The following is a 24,525-nucleotide window of genomic DNA, read 5'->3' as shown; positions in this document are numbered from 1 at the left end:
CAACAAAACAGGAAAAAAAACCAGGCAAAATAAGTGGGCTCAAAACTTGGGCGATCCCCAGGCTCACTATCCAAGTTGTCTCCCTGAAATATCAATGAAAATAAATAAATGGAAGTTCAGCTCATTTTCAGTTCCCGAGGACAGCTCAGCTGGGCTCATCACACCTCTGATGGCTTCGTTGCTCATGAAGGAGCTTTTAGGTATAAGAAATTGTAATTTTATAAAAATAGAAATATATATATTTGCAGAATTATTAATAGCTTATCTAAATGATTCACTGACCTTTATTACACTATAAGCATTGGTAAAATGCTTGTCTTCTCCTTCGTTTTTTTTCTGAAACTTAGAAGTGGATTTTTTCTTTTTACAAAAGAATGCCCTCTGGAAATCAGTGGGACTGGAGATGGATTTGTGCCTCTGAGCACCTTGGGGTGTCCGTGGGAAAGCCCATGGCAGGGCAGGCAGGGCAGGGGTGTTTCTCTTTCTGTTTTGAGGTGGTGCTGGAGTCACTAAACCAAGCACCATGGAAATAAGTTCTGACTTGAATCCACAAAAGCAAGAAATTCAGAATGCAGGGGAGGAGCCAGAGCAAGCACCAGGGATGGGATCGGTTCAGACCCCTCTCATTTGAATATCTTGCCTCTGTGGGTTTGTAATACCCCCCAATTATTGCTTTAAAATTATTTTCGCACGTAATTTTACAACAGAGATGTGCTGTTTTATTTTTATTTTGTTGACTTTTTTATGTGAAGAAAAAAAAATTTATATTAAAACTTGTATGTGATCAACCATCGTATTTCTGGCAACACCACAAGACAGAATTAAATATAAGTTTAACAAATGGATCAAATGATCTGTATGACAAGAAATGGTTTGCATCCTGTATGCTGTTCAGCCCAAATATTTTTCTTTTTTTTTTTCTTTTTTTCTTTTTTTTTTTTTTTTTTTTTTTTTTTGGTCTGTTATTCTTAATGTTTAATAAACTTTTAAATTTTTCTTCTCTCAGCTTTGGTGTTATATGTGGTGTCTCAGGGCGTGGGGTTTGGGGAGGGAATTCTTCTTCCCCATCCTCTGGGCTGTCCCTCCAGGGGATGGATCCCAGCTAATTTGAGGGAGCAAATACCCCCCAACCCTCCCAGCTGCCACCAGGGTTGGGTATAAACCACAGCAAATGTGATGAAATCATTCAAATTATACTATAATTAGTGCTATTTACTATTTTAACCAAAATATTTAATTATATATATATATATGTAGGTAATAAAGTGGTACAGTGAAAGCACCATTGCCATATATACATTATACACTTTATATATCATGAGTTGTGATCATCTGTTAATTCACTATAAATTCATAAAAATGTTGCATATCAAAGAATACTTTTTATTGTAGTATTCAACATAACTCATTAATTTTACTCTCCATTGTAGCTAATATTTTATATGGACCAATGACAGATAATACACACTGCAGGCTTTTAGGTACCTAATTTATATAAATACATACAGCCTGGGAGAGAAAAACTGTAACTCAGGACTAACCCCTCCTGTACACAAGTTATTAAATATCTGTACATATGTATCTATATATTTATAGCTGAGTACAGAGTATGATATACAGGCACATACACCTATAAAAGTCTGCATTTTAATATGCATAGAACCTATTATGCACAAAATGTATGTTTTAATAACACACTGACTCAATCCCCATCTGTGTGTGTGCCTGTTTTAATTAGTTTTAAATATATAGCTATAATATAAATTCATATGTTTTATTACACATATTAAAGATATGTGTGTATGTAAATTTATAAATATATTAAAATTGCATTTCATATATCAGGTTTATCATAATTGCTTTTAGCTTCTTATTTTTATACACCTTTATAAATCTATCAATAGCTTTATGAATACAAAGGTTTTTAATGAGACAGAAAGTGTATTTGGTCTAATAACCACACACACACGTGTGTCTGCACAAGCACATCTATCTCTGTGCATCCATGATACACTGGCTAATTATGCTTTCATAGAGAATATTTAACAGCATTTATTTTATTAATAAACCTTTACAACTTTTTTTTCAACTAGATACTTATTTTATTGCTATAAAAATCTGGTCTTGCCATATATGTTATGCACATACAATACACAAACACACATCCTGTAGTTCTTTCTCTCTGTTTTATATATTTACACGTTTAATAACTGTATTTCCTTGCAGCTACCAGAATTTACTACTTGAATAAAACCTTTTAATACACATGAAAAATATTTTATTGTTAGAAAGGTGCCTTTATGATACTTGCTCTCAATTATGCCCAAGAGTGGTCACAGTATATGTGTATTTGCACTCTAGGTGTGTATAAACTGTGGGGAGAGAGAGAGAAAGAGACAAAGTGTGTGTATTTATATACAAATATACAGATATATATGTATATATACACTATATATATGTGTGTATATATATATGTAGTGTGTCCATACACTCTTGTATACACTGATATAAATTCACTTATATTTTCATACATCATACTTAGCAGAATTGAATAATCTAGGTTAATATTTTTATATTTCTAATTAGGTATTTTATTTTTACCTGCTGTAAAGGTCTGTTTTCACTGCACATTCTGTATTATGCACAGACACATGGATGTGCACACACACACACGTGTGCACTCCCCTTCCTCTCACTGTCTAGTCAGAAATTTAATAATTTCATTTCCATATAGCATATGGAACAGAATTAATAAGTTTCTAATATTTTGATGTGAAGATTCATCTAAAAATTGTCATCACTGACAGGTGAAGGTCTGAGTATAAATACATGGTGTATGTTGAGCACCAAAAATATTTCAGTAACAGAATTGCTCCCTGTGGCTCCCGTGCTCAGCCCCTCTGCACACACACGTGTCTCTCTCACATTCAGCACAGGCATAAAAAAAGGGATGTATTTTTACCCAGAGACACGTGTACAAAACAGTGTGGTTTAAAGGTTAGAAATTCATATTTTCATGTTGTTTTTAAAGGCTAGATTTATGTTTTTGAATTTTTTTCAAAAAATATATGAAGTAGATTTTATTATTATGAAGTTTAATAAATGCTATAAGGGACACAACGTGTGTTTCTTCTAATACACACATTCACCCTGTCTGGATGTTTGTGCACATTTATCTTTACATGCACCCAACTAGAGACATTTAAGAATTATTAAATCACTAATAATTAATTTATTAAATAGTTATGTTACTTATAAATATTAATAACATTATTCATAATTTTATAATATTATATTAACTATTAAATATTACATTATTAATGATTATTAAATTATTAACTCAGCAGCATTTTCATTAATATGAATTTAGAGCTTTTTGTATCCACATTTTACTGCTACAAAGATTATATTTGCTATATATATTATTTATTATGTACAAAATACATCTGTTATAATGCAGAAACACACAAGAACACCTTGACTGCCTCTGTGTGTGCTTTTAGAAGCCTTTTTATTTTTATATTTTTATATAAAATATAGAACAGATAATACATAAAACATGCTTTTGGAGGTGTGTTATTTTTTATTTACATGACAGGATTTTCACATGTGATGAGGGATTTGTTAGCACACATTTACATATCTGGAGAAAACTTAAGAAGTATTATTAATACAGCATAGTTGGTAGCATAAATATATTTTAATATGTAAGTATTTTAAATAAACCATCTCCTGTCCACCCCAAGCCCAGGAGACACACCCCAAACACAACTTTGTGAGGAGCAGATTTTGGAGTTTTCCAGAGCTTTTGCCACTTTGAGGTCCCAGCACTTTTGTTTTAACCCACCTGCTTTGACTTCAGGATAAATTTGGTGGATTTAACATTTCTGGGGCTATTTATGGATGAAACGATCCCAGAAAAATCTATTATTTAAAAATAATAATTTTAAAAAGCCTGGAAGAGTCTGGTCCAGACAGCTCTGGCTGTCCTGGAGCACCCGATGTTGCTTTAGGGCTGCATTTGTTGGTTCTTTTTAACTTCTTTTACCCAAGTCCCAGTTTCCATGAAACCTGTCAGAATTTAAGACTCTTTGAGATGCTTTAAATCCTCCATCACCCTTTGCCCAGCTGCTTAAAAATATTATTCCAGAGCCAAAGACACCGCCGTACCCACGGAAAGTCTGGATGGCAAAAAAACAAATCCTCAATATTGCATTTAAGAGGAATAAATAGGATTTGTCACCGTGACTGTAACCGGTGCGTTTCCATAGCGTATTGTTGGATTTTTGGGGGGGTTTTTTACCATATAATTATTTCCTAAATGCAAAATGTGTGTGGGGAAGTGGGAGAGATGCGTGGTGGAAAAGCCGAGCCGACACCAGAGGTCACACGAGAGCCGTGAGCGGCTGCGAGCGCCGGGATCTGCTCCGGACACCGCCGGATTTTCCTCTTTAACATCCCCTTCCTCCTCCTCGGGGGTTTCTCCCTCGCTGCAGGTGAGACCCTGTGATGTTCCAAGCCACAGGGTCAGGGGACAAGCGCAGTGTCACCTCAGCAGGGCACTGCTCTGCCCCAGCCCCTGTGGAAGTGCCAGGGTGCCCGAGGTGCTCCAGCTGCTCCCTGGAGTGTCAAACACACTCGGCTTTAGCACGATCATCTTCCACTTTCACCCGTGTAATAAATGCCAATCACTCGCTTTGTGTTTTTTGGAAATTTAATAAAAATAAAAGTGGTTATATAAAAAAAATTAGTAATACACATACAATAATAAAAGTTAAACAGTTTAGAGTAGGACAATTTATGAGACAATAAGAGCAAAGAAGGTAGCCCGGGACTACCGTCCCCCCTCCCTTCTAGACAAAGGCCAGGAAGGAGAAGGGCCCAGAACAAAGAGAAGTTTTCCTTTTTAAGCCTTTGGTTTATGACTATTCATATCTTACATAAAACAAGTCATTTTCAGCAGTTTCTTGTCACAAAAGCTTTCTGTTAATTAAAAAAAACGCATGAGAGTATACGTCCTTGAGAAAGTCAGGTTCTGTGGATAAGAGGCCATAAATTCTTCTTCACTAGAAGGTTTAGGGGCCTCTGTGAATGTTATCTCTGTGCTGAGGAATTTTTCTTCTTGAGCAAAAAAAAGTATCACACACATACACAGCTTCTATTGTACTACAACTTATTGTTAATTACAAAACTATTTTCACTACATTATTCTAATGTTAATACAGTATAACTTTTCTACCTAGCATATTACATATAGTAAATATCTGCGTAGAGCCACACAATATGACTTTTTCACACCCAGTTTTAATTGAAATGTGAGAATTAGCCCCACCTGCAGACAGCCAGGTTTCACCTGGGATGGATGAAAGCGGTCAGATGTAATTTATTGTAACCAGAACTTTGGCCCAGCAACCTCGTTCCTCTGAGCTGTGTTTTGTTCCGTTTTCCCTCTGCACCTCTGCAGCCCTCAGACAGAAAGGAGGCCCACGTGTCTTTGTTCCTCATTGCTACAAAGAAGGAAAAGCTGCCCTCCTGGGATGCTGGGGCAGAGTTGATTTTCTGGCCTGATGCCCCTCTCCTGAATCACGGGGTTACAGCTCCTGTGTGCCCCTCTCCCTTCTGCACTGTCATTAATTTCTCATGCCCTGTGTCACAGCATCAGCTGGGAAAAGTGTCTGGAGCCTGGCACACGCTGTCAAACAAAGTGGCAGGAAGGTTGAAGGGACTGAGTTTGTCCAAATGCAGAGGAGAAGAAAGCAAGGGAAGAAGTCTCAGCTACAGAAAACCTGCCTGGAAGGGCTCTTCTCTGAGCTGCTGCGGACAGGACAAGGAGTAACAGGCTTAAAATACAGCAAAGAAAACATTGCTTGGGCAGCCAGGAAAAAAAAATCAAGAGGGCAGAGGGTGAAACATTGAAATAAACTGCCTGGGAGGATTGTGAAATCCCCATTATTAGAGGCTTTTTAGAACAAGCCTGTCAGGACTGACAGGCAGAGTCCATCCTGCCTGCAGGCAGAGGAGTGGCTAAAAATATCTCACAGTCCTTTCAATCTTTATTTTCAGTGTTTTAGCAGAAAGCTGATTAAACTGCTCAGCAACATCATCAGCTTCAAGACAAAAGCCATTTCCGTTCAAACATATTCATATATTAAGACACATATTTAAAAAAAATAAAATCCATACTCCCCTCCTGGCCCAATCCTGAGCTTCCCACGTTCATGGGTTTTGATTAGAGGAGACAGTTGAGTTCCCACAGCAACAATGCTCAATCCTCCAGTGTTTAAGATGCTAGTAAATCCTTGCTGGTTGAAGCCAAAAGTGCCACAGGTTCCCCGTGTTCAGGAGGTGTTATGGGTTGGGTTCCAGTGTTTCAACATCCAGAATAACTCCTGCTCTCATCCAAACATCCTGTGGGCTGCTCTGGATGTCCTGCTGGAGAATGGCTCATGCTGTGCCATGTCTGCTCACACCTCTGGGCCTCTCCTGAAGCTGCCACCACCCACCAGACATAAGGAGGTGTCTGCTGGAGCTAAACCACTCAGTCAGTCTCTACCAACAGCTTTTCACCCCCCAAAATTTAAGAGACATTGGCAAAGGCACCTAAAGGATTTGGGCACTCAAATCCATGCCAGCAGGGCAGGGGCTGGTAAGTAACAGAGACATCTGAACAGATCCCTGAGAGCACACGAGCTTCATTAGCCAGTGATGTCATTTATGTTATAAAACTGGCCTCTCTGCCAGCCTTTTGCAACAGGATTTTGTTTCCCCAGCTTACCCTGAGGAGAAAGCACCCTGGTTCTGCCAGGGAACAAGCACTGCCACCTTACTGCTCACCACAGACAGGAGGAGGATGCTGGGGTGGAAACAACCCAGGGACAGACACCCAGCTCAGAACCAAACCATCCACCAAGCACCACCCAAACACAAACCTGAGAACTCTTCTATCAGCACAGCACAACTGTTTTCAGCTTTAACCTTATGGCACCTATTGATGGGTGAAAGCAATCAGCAGCAGAGCCCAGAGTCCTGCATCTAAAAATAGCAAAGCATGGAGAAAAGATTTAGTCAAGCACATGATGTGACCACAACAGCCTTGGCCTTCTGGGACATCTCGTGGCTAAACACACCAGACCCAAGTAAAGAACTGTGTAGAGGTTCTGAGCAGGAAGGGCTTTTAAGCAAGAAAAAAAAAAAAACTATGAAAAATTTTAGTATCTTCTCTTTTAACTTGCTCATTCCAGCCCCAACACTGTAAACTTTATAGAATATCCTGAGTTGGAAGGGTCCCACAAGGCCTCCTTGGAAAGGATTTCCTTACTTACCTAGAACTGGGAGATGGCAACACAATTTCTTACCATGATCACAAATACTTAAGAGGAATGTGGAGCAGACAGGATTGGAACAGCAGATTTTAGACCAGGAACAATTGCTTTTTGACCTTTTTTAACAAGAAGAAAAATGAATATTGTCTTTGTGCGTTCCTCACTGTGTAATTTAAACCACTACAATGCAAACGAGCACTCTTAGGTAAATCCTGAAATGAAGCCCTTCCTTTAACAGAATTATTTTTTGATGCACAGGATACTGTGTTATTAAAACATGACCTAAGGATATATCCAGTATTCAGAGTACCTGCTGCATCCCAGCCATCTTCTGGAAAGGTCCATGTGAAATGTTTGCTATCACTGCTTCATTTAGACTCAGCCTACTTGTTGCACTTCTAAAACCCAGAGGCACAGAAAACACAGAAGCAAGTGCTCTCAAAAACATTTGCCTTGGGAAGACAAAGAAACCCCATCTCTGTACTGCAGCAAGCATTACTGGAAAAAGCACCATCCTTACTCCTGAGAGGAATCTGCCTCAAGAGCTGCCATTAGATGGAGGGAAAAAAAGAAAAGACTAATTGATATGCTTGCTTTTCAGACAGAAGCACATTTTTAGTGCAGCTTGTCTATATTTTATGCAATGATATTCCTCCAAGGATAGGAGCAAAATTATGTATTTCAATGTTCTAAGCTGGAAAAAAAAATCTCAATATATAATGGTATAAGAAAATTGATCCAGAACAACAAAAGGGAAAAGCAAGTTCTAAATATTGACCAAAATTTAGAATCATATTTTTTCCACACTAAAAACTGAGTAATTTGGATTGCAGTCTTTCCTACTGTTTTTAAAGCATTGGCTAAGCAGGCATGAAGGTCCTAAGCTTCAGCTCAGGATCCCTTTTGTCAGGAGTGGCCACGGTGGCAGTCCCTGACTGCCCTGCCCAAGTGATGGAGGGGGAAAAAGCAACCACCAAGAAAACCAGAGTTTCCAAATTGCACCAAATGTTTATTGTTAGTCTAGTACATTCAATATCATATTGACTAGAATACAGTAATTCAAAATATTTTTGGCGAATTGAAACTTTTTAAAAACCATTTCAAACACTCCAAAAAAGCAAACGCCATGAAAAATTAACTTTAAATTAAAACAAACATATTCAAGCAATAGTTTAACTTTTGACTACAGAAAACCTTTACACATATTTTAGTGGTTTTAGCAGTACTGCATTTCAACAAACTATGTGGACTCACAAAAAGTGGAAAATATTAAAATAGACACAATGTTAAAAAACTGAGGCATCCAGATGTGCAAGACTGTTGTAGCAGAATCACCTGCCCAGCTGTTCCCTTTGCTCTCTTTTGGGGCAGTTCATGAGTTTGCCATGAGTTTCTCTGATCACCTGCTACCACCACACAGCAATTCTTCAATGTCTCGAATTTAAAGTTTGTCCCTCTGGTAAATTCCCTATACAAATGTAAATATTCTAAAACTTGTGACCCCCCTGGCAAATCTGAGTGAAACAGGACCTTTAAAACATCCCTATCTTGCTACTCATTGTTTGCAGACAGGCAATATCCAGAACAAAATCTGAAAAAGGCAACACATTTTGGTTTTGTTTTTAAATACTGACATGAAAAACTGAGTAAATTATAAAAAGGATAAAGTCAATCTTAATATAAGACATTCATTACGTAGTGGGACAGGATAGAATTGTGGGACAGACAGGATTACAATGACTCTTCTACACTGGTCATTAGAGCACGGGTTCTACAGTCAGGACTTGCTACCACAGCTGGATTTCCTGGACACACAGACAGCAACAAAGACCAGCTGGAGTTTGTGTGAGCCCCAGGATGACAAGGGACACCCCACCGAGTTCTCCAGGCTCTGCTCCCTGCCAGGCTGTGCTTGTGAAGGACCCTGAGCTCCAGGTGCCCAGCAGTGCTCACTGCTGGATTTCCCAGCAGATCACTCCACCAAAAGCTGCTGAATCCCTTTGGAAATCGGCACCAGTCTGAATCCCTTTGGAAATCTAAGCCTCAGTGCCACCTGTGTGTACATGGGGACAGGGGACACTCCCCACAGACCCCTGGGCAGCACAGGTACAGCTGGGAACCTGGAGGAGGACATCACCTAAGCTGTTCCTTTTACACCTCCTCATCACAAATAAAGCCAACCTAAAGGCCTGGCTCAGTGGTACTGTCAATGAGCAGAATGCTGCCTTGCTAGAACTCAGCAGAATCACATTTAGGTTTTAGTTTGTGAAAGTGGTTATTGCAATTACAGCTGCAATACAACCTTCAGAAGAGGTACAATGTTCGCTCCTCAGGACAGGGTGTGGAATGTAACCATTTCTTGCAAGAGTTTGCAACATGAGTAACTGCATAGATGACAGTTGTGTGTCTTCAGTTCAGTAAATGTACTTTTTAAAGTTTACAAAAAACACAAAAAAATTTCTATAAAAGTCACATTATACCAAGATAATGGATGGTAAAAGTAGATTAGTTGTCTCTGATTCATGTTTAAGAAATGACTCATGGAAAGGTGATAGAAACCAAATTCAGGTCAAGAGCATTACATTTTCACTATTGCACTGACTTCACCATTTGAATCACTAATTTAGAAAAATTCACATAGTTAAAAATCGTAAAATTAAACTAGCATACAAAACTTGTTTGTAAACATCAGGTAGCCAGTTCTTTTAACGTGGAATGGACTCTTGGTTACTGCAGTACAGTATCTTATTTACAGCACTTGCCATGTGATGGGCAATGGCAGGACACAAACATCAGTTCACAGTAATTGTGTTCACAGAACTACCAAAGTCAGTGCAGTTTCGCTGTGCAATTTTTCCAATTCCTCCAAATTCTTTAAGTCAAATAATACTGTTACAGAGGCCAAGTGCAGATTCTTTTTTTTTGTGTGTATTATCTGTAGCTACAGAGAGATAACACCATCTCATAAGTGACGAATGATGTCTGCAGGACTTCTGTAAAGGTATTTCCAGATGGCGTAGTAGTGGACAGCAGCTGCTGTGGCCACAAAGAGGTGCCAGATGGCGTGGGCAAAGGGGATCACTCCATCACTCTTGAAGAACACCACACCCAGGCAGTAGATCAAACCTCCCCACGCCACCTCCTGCAGTCCCTCGGTGTTGCTCTGCCAGGGAACAAGGACAGGGCAGGGTGTAAAAGGGGACAAAATGTATTTATGGACAAAATGCTGTTCTCCCCCAAAGGGGGGCTGGCTGTGACAGCTCAGAAAATGTTGGGTGGGACAGATGGACAAGTGAGAAATGAAGTGTATTTATATCACTTTGTGAAATGCACAATAATGTGTTTATATACTATGTCTCCATAGCACTGGAGAAGTTATACTGGGACAACTCAAGAACTGAAACAAGATTGATGGTTTGCTTCATCAGCACAGCAGAAACATGGAGACAAAGAAAACCACATCACCCTGTGGAAGTGTGAGTTCAGTGCAGCTCCTACCAGCAAGACTCTGATACAGCCAGGTCAGGCATTAACCTGAAAATGTGTCAGGTTTATATTAGCAGTAGAAAGCATTAATCCACATCATTTAAAATGTGTGACTGTAAGTAAGTTTGGAGTGCTTCAGATGCTTTTCAGATGCACCAGGAAACACAGGCTCTCTTTATCTACACAATGCAGCCCAGATTGAACAAAACAAGGCAGCATTTCACTGAAATGTGAACTATAAATCCAAACTATAACTGATTGTATTTGGTTGCTCTGCAGAGGACATCTACAAGTACAGTGTACTAAAATGAACATCTCTGCAGAGGAAAGAGCTACACTGGAATTTAGGCTGGTTATAAAAGGCAAGTTTTGTTTGTTTACACTGTTAATGGTCACATTTCTTACCATGGATGTCACTACCAGAGCAGGAGAAAATCCCATCGCTAAATAGAAAAAGAGTTCAACGATCTTATACCTAAAAAGGAACAATGTGAGTCATTTAAGGTGTACAAAAGGATGAACATTTCCTTCAACAGCAAAAAAGGACATTTAAAAGTATGTGTTGGTATGGGATCATTATTCAAAAAGCTTTTTGTGCAGATAGATAACCAGTGTTTTATACAAAATTAAAACTAGTGTTTATCTCTGCAATGTAGAGTTGCAGGCAATACCTTCTCTAAATACTGCCTGGATGCCTTCACTTGCAGTAGGCACCAGTGAGAATAAAACACTGAGACAACTTAAATTTTCTGATTTGATGAGAACCTTGGTAGCTCATCTCTAAAACAAGAAAAGTTTGGTCTTGGATAATTTTCTGAGGATAATTTTCTGAGGATAATTTTCAGTTTAAAATCAAACACAAAGAATAATTCTCACTTTTCGTGGTAGAGAAATACATAAAGGGTTCCTCCAGCAGCCATCAGCCAGATAAACCATCGCATGTGAGATGCCAGAGGTCCCAGCTCACGGAGGTTTAACCTGGAGGCACAAAGATTCCAAGACACAAAAGTGATGAGTAAACAGACCACACTGACACAAGAGCAGCAGGGATTCATAAAAACAAATAAATACTCAGAGCTTTAACTACAGAATGATGGGGAACAAACACTGGGACACTGTAACCACAGAGAGGAAGAAGGTGTTTGCACTGATGGGTGGAAAGCATGAGTTATGTGGAATATAAATAAACTACTTTCTGATATTTTTAGCATCACTTTCTATTCAGCAAGGGTTACAATTACATTACAATATCTGTCACAACACAGAATAGGGTCAGTTGCATCCAAGAGGGCATCTATGGATTCTGGAAAGCTGCAATGACCAACTGTTTATTTTGGAAAAGCTTTGATTCTGCAGCTGTGGTCCCCAGTTCTCACCATGGTGCGTAGGATGCTGCAATGAAGACATAGATCATCATTCTGTCACACATGTGGAAGCAATGCTCCATGGTCCTAAAGAGAGACACACAGAACAGGTCACCAGGACACATTTTGGAAAGATTTTTGCATCATCTCATTTTCCTGACATGCTTTGGAATTACTTGGGGGAAAATACCATCACCTCCATCCCTCTTAAAATCATGTGGAGGAACTGAGACATGTAAGAGCTGAGCATTTCTCCAGTCCTCTCCCCTTCTCCACTCCATCTTGAATCCCTGTCACATCAGTTCTGCTTAATCCAGACACTGTTACTATTTAGTGACTACTGGCTAAATCCAATTTATGGCCCAGAATTATTTAGGGGTCTTACAAGAGAAAAAATAAAAATTAAAATAAAATAAATTAAAATAATAAAAATAATAAATCACATGTCTGTTTTGCTACTGCTGCCTTGATCCCAAGGAAGATTCCTGCTCACTAGCTGGACATTAGCAAAAGCTGTGTTCCTCAAAGCACTTGAGTATGCCATAGTCCCAGACAGTATCTTTGGGAATGGGATATTATGTTTCTTATATTATGTTTTTCCCATTCTGCTTCTGGATTAAGAGCCACTAGGCCTACGAAAACACATCTTTGTGACAAGGCAGCAGACATTCAAGTTCAATGGTACATGAGCTGGGCTCACTATTTCTTCAAAAAAAACAACCCAGGGTGTTTTTATCACGATTCAGTAGAAAGCACCACTCCAGCCTCCTGTAAAATTTGTTTTGGCTGAGAAACACAACGGGGCAACATGAGGAGAAAGTGTAACCTTTCCTCCTGCTACCTGAGGTGGCTCTTTTTCCAGGAGACGATGTGGAACACGGTGGAGACGATGAAGAGGGCGCAGAGCCCCACGCCGTACATCCACGCCGTGATCTTCTCCCAGCGGTCATCCGAGAGCCGGTGCAGCAGGGCGCTGCCCACGATGGCAGGGACAATGAGGAACTGCCACAACAAAAGGCCACTGTCACCTCCCTGCCGTGGTGCCACCCGCAGGGCAGCACCAGCAGCACAGAGCTCAGCCACAGCCACAGAGAGCTTTGTCCTTTAGTACTGACAAATTAGAATTCGGCACCAGAAATTCGGCACCAGAAATTCGGCACCAGAAATTCGGCACCAGAAATTCGGCACCAGAAATTCGGCACCAGAAATTCGGCACCAGAAATTCGGCACCGTCTCAGGCATAAGTTAAACCTGGATTTGCTGAATTTCTCCCCCCCATGGTACCAGGGAAGGTTTCCAACTCCTCTAGCCTTGACAGCAAATTCTTTTGTCTAGTTCTGTAAGTATTAGCAGTGGTTTTATTTTCACTTTCTGCCTCATGTTTTAAAACCATGTTCGTCTTACTCCAGGCTTGAATTTAAGCCACCTCTTGTGCATAGACACAGAGCACAAGACAGATCAAAATAAACTTGAATCCCAAATGAAAAAACAAAGCATTTAGCAAAGTGCAGTTGCAGGAATTAAGCAATAGTTTTGCAGAACTTGGGTTTAAGCTATCATAAATAAATTAGCTGCAAACTTCTCTCATGAATAGATTTTAAATGCACAAAGATGTTCTTCTAATGCAGCGTATCCAACTCTGTTTTCCTTCCCACCTCCCTCTCAAGCATCTTTAATTCACTTCTTCAAGGCAGGCCCTGTACAAACATCATGATAAAATTACCACACTTGCATGATGCATCCAAGAAGTGGCTGCAGGCTCCACATACATTTAAAACTACACTCCCTTCCAGAATAAAATATGAGATATACCTCTATCTCCTTCAGGAAAAGGCAAATAGAAAAGGGAGGGAAGGAAAAAATAACCCAAAAAAACCTAAAAAACACCCTGTGTCCAACAAGTATTGAAAAAAGAGAGCTCACTGACTCAGACATTTCTTCACATCTCTTCCCTATCGAGTCAGCCTTCCAAGTTACAAACACTGCACAAATTCCCTTCCAGGCCCTACAGCATATCTAAGATGCTAATTTGTTCCCTTGAATTGCAAATAAGCTTCTTAGGTTAAATTCTTGGTAACTTAACCCAAGTCTCATATGGTAAAGAATAAAGGCAGGATCAAGCAATGTTTAAACAAATCTGGCCACTTTGCATTACAGGTTTGATAGCTCAGACTGCAAAGTTCCAGTCTGGGCTGACCTGTCTGTCCTTTATCTAATTACAGACCAAAGGAAACTGAGGTTCTGCTCAGTGCAGAGGATGCAGAGCAAACTGAAAGGATCTGAGAAGCAGCTGGTTGAGCCAGAGAATAACAACAAAAACCAAGTGGCTTTTCCTTCTGGCTTTGAAGTACATCAACCGTAGCTTCATTAAATTTCCTGATGTTTTGCAAAATGTAGTATATTTGTGCCAAAAGCTGTAGAGACACAAGAATAAAAAGTATGGCACTGATACATTCACAGCACTGGGACTAGAGCTGAAAACACTTCCTGAGCCTGTTAATGAAACTATAGAAGTTGACTTGGTGCACACTTTGAGGTCAGAAATAATCTGCCAGCCCGGCTGCTCATTTATCAGCAACCCTGAGTTTCCATGCACACATCCTGGACAGCCCCAGTTGAGGGCAGGTTGAAATGTGTCACTCCTCAGGAGATCAGTCACTGCTGCTTTCCACACATGACACTCAGTGTGAACGAAGCGTGGCTGGAGCCCCTGGGACAGGCAGCAACTGATGAGATGTGACAGCGGTTTCGTTTCATTTTTCGGGTTTTTTTTTCATTTCATTCAGGGGACAGGAGGATTTGCAGCCCCACAAATGGTGGTGTGGTCACGGCTCTAAGCTGTGTGGTCCCCACTGGATCTGCATTCCTCAGTTTCCTTCCCAATTTTTGGTGCAGATTTCAGTTTTGATTAAACTTGATAGAGAAGTAAAACGTTTCAGAGATATTAAGTACCCATAAATACCAAGTAAAATAGCAAATTCCTACTGATTCTCTAGGCATGAGCTGCTCAGGGATTCTGACAGAGGCCACTTCATAGGAAAAGAGCCCTCTTTGGGCTTTAGATTTAGGTGTTACACAGAATAACCTGCCTTTCTTACACAGAGACCCCAGCTTTTTACTAATTTCCTCAAATAAATATTCCACAGGCTAAGCTGTGACATGGGATGCTCGAATGGGCCAAAGCAAAGTTCAGTGTCAATCACTTTTCCCAGTAATAATTGTGTATAAAGTGGTACAGTTAAAGAAGCAATTCTCTTCTCACCTCTTTCTTTGCACCTTCAGAATCCAGAGTACAGCACATGAATGAAGAGCTTAATCCCTTTTTTGCCTTGTCCCGCTTTAAAGAACAATTCTACCTCTCACAGGGAACAGCACTGTGTTCCATGAGAAGGACTGATTGTTTTTTCTAAATGTTCTTTTTGGAACCATTTTCCCCTCTGTCCCTGATAGGCAGCATGGGAACAGTCAGACAAAACAAGACATGTTTTATTACTCTTTTTTTTGGCCAAAAATAGTTAGATTAAATACAAAATCCAGAAATTATATTCTGCTGTTCCAACCAACTGGATGAAAGTTCTTTAGATGGCAATGCCATAACACATGGTACAGTGGGCTTTGCCCATCTTACAAAAGAAGTACAAAACTTTAGTTCATAAAAAAGGCAAATTTTTCCATGTTCATTTGAAAAAGTTACTTGCACAAGAATTGCATTTTAATCTCCAGTTTTCAGAATGGAAAAGCCATTAATCAGCCCTTTAAAAGGAGGGGAATTTACCAAAAAAGGAGGCAGAGAATTAGAAGTAACAGAGTGAGTGGCATTTTGCTGTGTCATTTTACAGCATGACAAAGCATTTCTTAGTTGCCAATATTCCTTGAAAAAAAAAATCCAGCTACAAGTCACAAAATCTTGGCTTATCTCATCACAGACTGCAAGTCTTCCCAGGGAATATCATCAAACCCAGTAACTTAATGTACTGTGAGCAAACCTAGAACTGTGATGTGCAAATCTACTTATTTTTTATTAAGCAGCTGCCATAAACTGATTCCTCTGTATTTTTAAGTCCAAAACCTACTGAAAAGTATAGCCACACTCAGAGTAGAAGGTGACTGCTTCCTGAATGATGAATAAAAGTTTGGAATAAAAATATATTGGAGAACCATTGTTGAATTCTGTTTTGTAGAATCATCAATGTCTAATTGAAAACTTGCACTGTAATCTAGCAAAGACTCAGCCATTTGACCATCTAACATTTAGTAACTCTGCAACACAAAGGAGATGAAAACATCCCTCCCAGCTTTTTCTGTGCTTTCCCAGCTTAGACTCCCATTTCAAGACTTTAAATATTGATCAAAAGTTACTGCATATTTATTTTATCAGTTCATTGTATGTTTTAGCAGGGAGTTTGAGTGCTCAGAAAGAAATTAGACAGCTCCACCACAAACTGCAGCTACCAGAGAACACTGATCCACCCTGGCTGTCACCTCCTGCTAACAGGTAGGAGTAAAACATACCTGTTTTTCAACTAGGTGAAAGCTGAAATTTGCTAAGGAGCATAGCAACATCTGCCAGATATTTTGAAATCTAACCTTTTGGCCAGAGCAAACAAGATTTGCACAAGGATTAGGAGATAAACTACATATTTGTGCTAACTAACAGAATGTTGCTTCATTCCCTAGGCAAATAAGCATATATTTACATAAAGCTGTACGTGAGACCCTTGGCTTAAGAACACAGAGGCTTCAGTCAACTTTATGTCTATATGCAAAACCAAGGTGATTCTGTTTTTACCAGCACCACAGAGCTGCCTGTTGGTTATTTATGAAACACACACGAGGGATCTTTAAGAACAGAGCTCCTTCTAGAACTGAAGGGTTCCAGGCACTACTTTGAGCTTTCATATCTGCAGCTCACTCAGACACACTGGAGATAAGAGGCTGAGGACAAAGTCAAACATACTTCAGATGTTTGGAGTTGAGGGATTGAGGAGAAGCACAAGCTGCTTTTATAAAAGGGCAAATGCTATCTTAAAAAGCAAACAAACACATTTTTAAGTCCTTTTCAAAGTGCCAGACAGCAAATTAAACTTCCTAATTACTAAAAGAAAAAAAAAAATCAAAAGGGGCTGCTTTTGTTATTCTTTATGTGAATACCATATACTCAAATCTAGAATAAGTCCTTACATTACAAAAATAAGGAAAGATTTGAAATTCCAGCAGGGCTGTCAGCATTATTGGGGCCTCTTGCAAAACAGCAGATTTCTTGAAGAGTCGGTAGGTATCAGAATTAAACTATTCCAGCTCTTGCAGCTCATACCCACTGACAGTCTGATGAAACCTTCCCATTTCTCATATGGATAAATCTTTCTTATACTTCCAGTTTATGATTTGCACAACATGCCAGCACAGACCTGGGAAATCCAACTTGCAGGCTAACTAGAAGTGGCCTACACCCCCTTTTACTGCAGGCATCCTTTGACTGGAAAAGAGGGATAATATCAAGTTAAAGACCTATAATGTTGGTGAAAAGGAATCTTATGAAGTATCTGGAGCTCCAAGAGATTCAGAACATCACCAAACATCTAATTTTCTACAAACACAGGGAGGCAAAGGTAAGCATTTAGCAATCCAAACCTACAAAAATCTATTGAAACATCTGGTTAAAAAAAAGAAATAGGAAAAGAAGGCAGAAGTGTACTTACTGCATGTGTGTAACAGTTAGCAGCATGTTCATAGCAAGTGGGTTTGTAGCGGCTGTTGGCTGGAGCTGGGTGGTTCATGAACCTGTTGAATAATTAAGAAGTACTTTTAGGAAGGTTATTAAAACACCTCTCTGAGTGTCATGAAGGAAATGAAGGAATACTTCCAACCTAGTAGTGTTAAGAATTCTAAGTACAGACATGTTCAAAGTAACTGTGATTTAAATTTCAAGTTCTCCCAAGTAAAGTCTCTTACCAGACTCGCGTGTTAAATAAATTCCTGTGACTGCCTGGTGCAAGGGATGGTTATCTTTAATCAAGAGTTCACACAGAACAGTCAGACTCCCTCTTTTCTGACAGTTTGGTCAGATGAAGAATGAACTATTTCCTATTTAAATTATATAGCAAGAACTCAAATTATTCTTGAAAAATGGAATTCATCATAGCTGTCAGGGGTTACTCTTCTTTTAAGAAGTTCTTGAAACTGCAGCATATTCCAGTTTGGAACACTTGAACACTTGACTTTTTGACTCCTATAGCAAGCAACATTTGTGTTTGGAGCATGAAGTGGCTCATTTCTTCCAATCTTGTGTCTGTAATCAAGACCCAAACATCTCCTACACCAGGATGATGAAAGGAGACTCTAATGGTCAATTCCAAAGAGGTTTGCCATAGACATTCCACCCTTCTCTCTAAGAATTTTCAAACTTTCTAACAAACAAACAAACAATCACATCAAATGCAATCCATGCAAGATGAATAGAATATGATGGAACCTGAGAAAGTTTTGGAAGAACTTGCCAATGCAAACATTTCATCTAAGTGTATTAAAAAACCCAAACATTTGAGCCATTTCTGTGAAACTCAACAATTTAAATCTGTAAAAGGCAGCACACACCTATATGCAACAGTCAAAAGAAAGCTGTGAACTTCTCCAGCTCCAGTCTCCTATCACAGCACTGCTGACTCTCCTATAAAAGTGATTATCTCTCACCAATAATTCCAGTTTACTCCAGGCTATTCCAAACCTGACAATTAGTCAGGTATCCAAGAAGCCAGGAACAGCTTCACAAGAAATACAGAACATTTCTGTATGCTCAGAAATGAGAGCAGCTTTGTTACCTGGATTTATAGAAAAAGCTTGTTAGACCAAACTTTGGTCCTTCCCCATGTTCCCCCTGGTTTAAATCAAATTGTGTCCTATTTTTATGACATCTATAAAATATTGGCCGACCTCAAACCAGGGAAAAACAAACAAACAACTAAAGAAGTCCAACTCAAATCTTACAGTTGGCATAAGCAGTTCCAGAATCTTGGGATATTTCACTTGGGTTTCTTGATTGATTTATTAAGTATTGTAAACCATTTTTTTTTTTCTAAACTGATACATGAAAATGTAGCAGCACTGGGAAAATAACACCATGCCACGATCCCTCCCCAAACTGTGGCAGTTTCAAGGAACAGTTTCATTGCTACTAATACAAAGGCTAAGAAAATGTGGATTTAATTTACAGACGCAGAACAAAAATGGTTGTTAGCAAATTAATAACCCTGTAGGAGTTAATATATGGTTTAAAATGGTAATTCTTTTGTCTGTGACAAATGGCACCTCGCTCTCCTCTCCAAGAAGGCAATGTCATCATAAAGGCTTGCAGAATATTTGGAAAATTACTTTTTCCCAGTGCTTGTATGCCCTCACCAGCTGCTGAACACCATCTCGGCATCCTCTAAAGATGGAACACTCAGTTTGCTCAGTTCTGCTTCCAAGTTAGGAAAATGTTTAAAAATAAAAGCATCTGTTGGCTCAGCAAGTGGTCAGGCTTGGACTGCCCTTGTCCAACTCCATAAATTCAAAGTCATGGGAAACTTTTCACTTATCACATCTAGAATATTATTACATTTCTCTGTGGTACCTTCAAATACTCACAAGAAGTAAAAAGTAAAAAAAAAAAGACAAACTCAAATCAAAATGAATAAGCTTATCCTCTGTAGTAGCTTTATAATTCCTGGTGTTCCAAATTTCTATATAAGATACTATTATCATATAAAAATCTATAAATAATTGATGCCTCCTAGTGGGATCTTCTGTTATACAACAACAGATTACTTCAATTTTTTTTCTTTTGTTCAGTAGGAAATACACTGCATCTTTCTCAAGCAATCACATTGGATCTAGGAGTAACGTTAGATTTTAGAATTACGAACAAACACTTTAGAAACTTGGACCTCTTACTGTCACTAATTTAAAAACATTTATTAGCTATAGAAGAGAACACAAAGACAGCAACAAATCCATCCTTGCTCTGTTACTTACACAGAGTTGGGGTTTTTTCCCTGATTTGTTTGTGGCAGCACAGGAATGATGCAAATATTCTGCATCAGAACTTCAGCATTAGCAACACCTCACCCATCACCCTCACCTCAGTGTTTACACCAACAACACCAACCCCACCAGGGTGCTTTGGCAGGAGGGAAAGTGTTCAGCTTTACCTCTGCCTTGCAGAAAAGGGTCTCACAATGCCCCAGCACCAACCCTGCTGCTCATCTGATGGACCTGCACCTCTCCCTTCTGTGAGGGGTCCCCTTCAACAGGCTGCAGGCCCTGATGCCAAACACTGGAAAGCATTTGCCAGGTCACTGCTCACAGGCAATGGTCTTAGTGAAGCAAACTTTCAGTTATTCCCCTCTGCCTTTTGATAATTAACTATTTATAAATGTTATCAGGAACAGCTTCAGAGGGAGGATCATAAATGAGGTGGAAGGGCAATAATGCTAGCTAATGCTCCTCTGAAGTTCCTTTCAGTTCCAGCTTGGCAGTTTAGGTTTAACGTCTTAAGAAACAGAGTGAATTTAGAAAATAGCTGCTCTCTTATATTACTGATGTGCCCATCAAAACCAGGAAAATTATTTTGACACACACTGTTAAAGTCAGTCATATACTCCTGCAGTTATAGACATGTATGACATTGCAACACACAGGCAGAAGAATGTGGTTGCAGACTTATTCACATTCTAGAGGCACAACAGCTCTGCTCTTTCTTAAAGATAAAGAAATAAGTAAACCCCATGCCACCACCAACAATGGATGCCTCTTGTTTCCTGCTCTGTGAATACTCCAACACAGGGACATTGTTCTTCCTCCTATCTACAGGTCACATTTGCCTCTTCTGGAAAAGATAATTGTGGGAATTATTCACCTTCCTCAAAGAGGAAGCTCAGTAAAGAGCATTCAGATGCTGTTTACTCCTAGACAAAGGCTCTCTATAACCCAGCCATTAAGGTTATTATCAAATGCAGGACAGTCTGATAAAGTCCCACTGAACTGGACTACAGTTTACAGGAAATGTCTTTAATTGAAGCCTTTTGGATACTCTAGCAAATCTCTGATGTATTCTTTAATAGCAGATCTGGTGGAACCAGAGTCATTTAATGAGGATATGCAGCACATCTCACAAGGATGCATAAACACTTCTCCATTTAAGACACTGACAATCCAAGATATCCAAGATAAAATATTAATGCCTTCAATACCAGAACAAGAAATTTCTGAAATTAAGAGACTAAGAACTGCTTGCAGCCAGCCAGGAGAGCAGAATGCTTTCACACTGAACTGAGCTGTGAGTTCCTTCTCACAATTTAAATTCTCAGTGCTCAGGATCTGCTCAAGGCCAAGGAAGTCCAAGATTCAGAATTTTACAGCAAACAAACAACTTTTGATAAACATATTCCCACTATTAGCAGGAAAAAAAGGTATTGAGAGAGACATATGGCAATTTAAAACACGAGGGAAGAAACTCATACCCCTCCTGTCACAATACTTGATCTTTGGTCTTGAAATATTTCAAATATTTTAAATACTAAACCTACAGACGGATCCATCCTTTGTGACAGACCCTAATCTCAAGCTCTTGTTCATTTCCAAGGAACAGATGCTGTATGTTTCACAGAGATTCCTGAAGTAAGAGGAGACATTATTTGGGAGACAAAGCAGAAGGAAAATCCGAGGCTTCTTAATGCTTTGTGTTTGCATGCAAAGCAGCTTAGAAAAATAAATTACAAAACCCCAAATCCATTGCAGATATCTGCACGGCATTTGTCTGGCATCACAGCAAGCTTAGACCCCAAACTGCAGAAGGGAAATCAAACCTTCCCTTATTGACAACTCCCATCTGCTGAATGAATTATTGTTTTAAGCATGAAGCAAAATGTCAGTAAAAACAGCCAGCACTGATAATGACCTCAAAGATCTGAATTTTTTTTAGTCTTTTCAGGAAGTATATTTCCTTTATGCAGCTCAAAAGACCTCATACTTCCTTTTACCAGCTTAAAAGCACATTCCCTCTTTTTGTGCCTTCCTTTCTTTGTGCTTTCCAGCAGTAGAAGCATTTTAGACCTAATAAATCAGAAATAACAGCATATGAGAAACTGCAACAAGGTGGGCGTAACTCCACAAGACCAGCAGTGCCATGCACCAAATGGGGTTAAAAATTGCTTCATTATCTAAACATATGCTTCAATATCTAGGATGTTATCTAGGCCCTTTGTTTTCAAGAGGAAAACAAAACAAAAAAAATTACAAGCAGGTCAAAACAGATCTGCACTACATTTTCCTGATGACCAGTTAGATTAGATTTTGAAGAGAAACTAAAGGGTTTTATAAAAAGCTTGCTTGCTTTGACCAAATTGGCTGATATTTCCTCTTTACAAATTCATTCAGTTAAAAGTAGATCCATATTCCTGTGCACTAGGCACCTTCCTTCCTGGATTTGACAGTATCTAGCTGTTGTTTGCAACTGTTCACATAATCTTTACTAACACCGAACATCTGAGGCACAGAAATAATTCACATCCGTGCAGAAGCAGCTCCCTTATTTGGAAATATCAGTGCAATCACAAGCAGTGTGAAGGTTCGTGTACTTACAGCATGATACTAAAGATAAAAGGAAACCTGCAATACTCTGAGAATCCACAAACAACTCTGCTATCATACACAGATCGGGTCATGCAAAAAAGTGTCTGTGCATCCTACTGACCTCCTCAAAGCCTCCCCAGTCTTCTGGCAAGCAGGTAAGGCAGTAATTTCAGCAAAGAGTGGGCAGCAATCACAAGCCACCCCAGGCACTGCAGCACATCTGAGTGCAGGGGCAAGGGACCAAGCTAGCAGAGGTGTGGGCTAGCACAGAAACCACATCCGACTGCATTCATGTTTTTTCTCTTTCAGTTTTATTTCCCTTTTAACACTTAGGTTTCAGTCTCTTGAGCAGGTTGGTGAAAGGAGAGCAGGGCAGCCCTGTGGCGGGTAGCCGGCCAGGGAAGCGGCCTCAGGCAGGGGATGAAGGGCTGTCCATCCCCAGCCAGGCCCGGCACTGGGCTCCGGGCAGTGCAGAGCCGAGCCCACAGATGGCTATCGGAGAACCACCACTGCAGCTACCCAATCCACCTCCCCCGCAGCATCTCCAGCTCAGTGAGGGTGGATTTTTAAGCTGAAAAAGCATAGATTTAGATTGGAAACTAGGGAGAAATTCTTCCCTGTGAAGGTGCTGAGGCCCTGTCACAGAGAAGCTGCGGCTGTCCCATCCCTGGAAGCGTCCCAGACCAGTTTGGACAGGGCTTGGAGCAACCTGGTCTAGTGCAAGGCATCCCTGCCCATGGCAGGGGTGGAATGAGATGAGTTTTAAAGCGCTTCCGACCCAGAGCATTCTGTGATTCTTTGACACACAAGGCGCCCGCGGAGGCAGCAGAACCAGGAGCTCCGCGGCCCCGCGGGTGCTGACCCAGCCCGGCCCAGGAGCCACAGGTCGGGCCCCAGGGAGCGCCGCGATGCGCGGCTGTGACACACGGCCGGATGCGCGAACCTTCACCCATTTAACAGCGGCGAGCAACAAACAAACACACCAACAAAAGACCCTCCTCACCGCCACCCCCTCGCATCCCTCAGGACCTCGCTGCCCTCCCCGCCTGGCACCGGCCAGAAAACCGCGGCTCCCCCAGCAGCCCTCATCCCGCCCGGGGGTCCCATCCCGCGGGGAGCGGCTCGGGCAGCGAGGGGATCCCATCCCCGCCGGGGGTCGCGGCGAGCTCACCTCCGGAACCGCTCCCGGAGCCGCCGCATGGGTCCGGGGCGGGGGATCGGGCCGGGGGGCTGCGGGCGGCTCCGGGGGCGGCTCGGGCCGGGCTCCGGGCCCGCATTGGCGACCGAGCAGCCCCGGCGCGGAGAACGGCGGGCGCCGGGCGGGCAGAGCGCGGAGCCGGGCGGGCGGCGGCCGCTTTAACCGGCCCTGGCTCCGCGCAGCCCCCGCCCCGGCCCGCCCACAGGGCCCGGCCCCGCCGCCCAGCGCGGGAGGAGCCGGCCCGGAGCGGGATCGCCCCCTGCGAGACGGGCCCGGCCCCGGGGAACGGGGCAGCATCGGGATGGGAGCGGGGAATGCGGCTGGAGGGAGCGGCGGGACGGGAGCGGAGCCGCGGCCTGGCTCCCCAGGGTGGCCCGGCCGGGCCGGGGCTCCGGGAGGCGGTGCATGGCCGCGGCCGTGGCGGGCTGGCGGTGCCCAGGGCCCGGCCGCAGCTCGTCCCGCTGCCCGCTGGGGGATGGAGCAGCGCCCCTGGGGACAGCGGTGCCATCGCCATTGTCTCAGCTGGTTCAGCAGAGGGGAGGGCTCG

The 24,525-nt window shown here is 41.2% G+C and overlaps 1 protein-coding gene across 1 annotated transcript; it reads right to left on the bottom strand.

The window, feature by feature from the left end:
* Positions 1-8,310: 8,310 nt before the first annotated feature.
* MMD (monocyte to macrophage differentiation associated) lies at positions 8,311-24,124 on the bottom strand. The gene is made up of 7 exons (XM_063409214.1): positions 23,952-24,124; positions 17,872-17,953; positions 13,014-13,174; positions 12,185-12,259; positions 11,685-11,786; positions 11,214-11,283; positions 8,311-10,485 (listed from the first exon to the last, which is right to left on the bottom strand). The coding sequence occupies exons 1-7, from the start codon at positions 23,978-23,980 to the stop codon at positions 10,285-10,287; spliced, it is 720 nt and encodes a 239-aa protein (XP_063265284.1). The 5' UTR covers positions 23,981-24,124; the 3' UTR covers positions 8,311-10,284.
* Positions 24,125-24,525: the final 401 nt, after the last annotated feature.

The sequence above is a fragment of the Prinia subflava genome, chromosome 12, assembly GCF_021018805.1.
Source record: "Prinia subflava isolate CZ2003 ecotype Zambia chromosome 12, Cam_Psub_1.2, whole genome shotgun sequence".
Taxonomy (NCBI): domain Eukaryota; kingdom Metazoa; phylum Chordata; class Aves; order Passeriformes; family Cisticolidae; genus Prinia; species Prinia subflava.
This window is presented reverse-complemented; position numbering and strand designations above follow the sequence as displayed.

Bases quoted from the DNA above. Each gene is read 5' to 3' on its own strand.
- MMD (XM_063409214.1), bottom strand. From the start codon at position 23,980: ATGCGGCGGCTCCGGGAGCGGTTCCGGAG. The intron at 13,175-17,871 runs GTAAGTACACTT...TTGTTGTGGCAG, and splicing joins CTAACTGTTACACACATGCA to TTCCTCATTGTCCCTGCCAT. The intron at 11,284-11,684 runs GTGAGAATTATT...GTTCCTTTTTAG, and splicing joins GTATTTCTCTACCACGAAAA to GTATAAGATCGTTGAACTCT.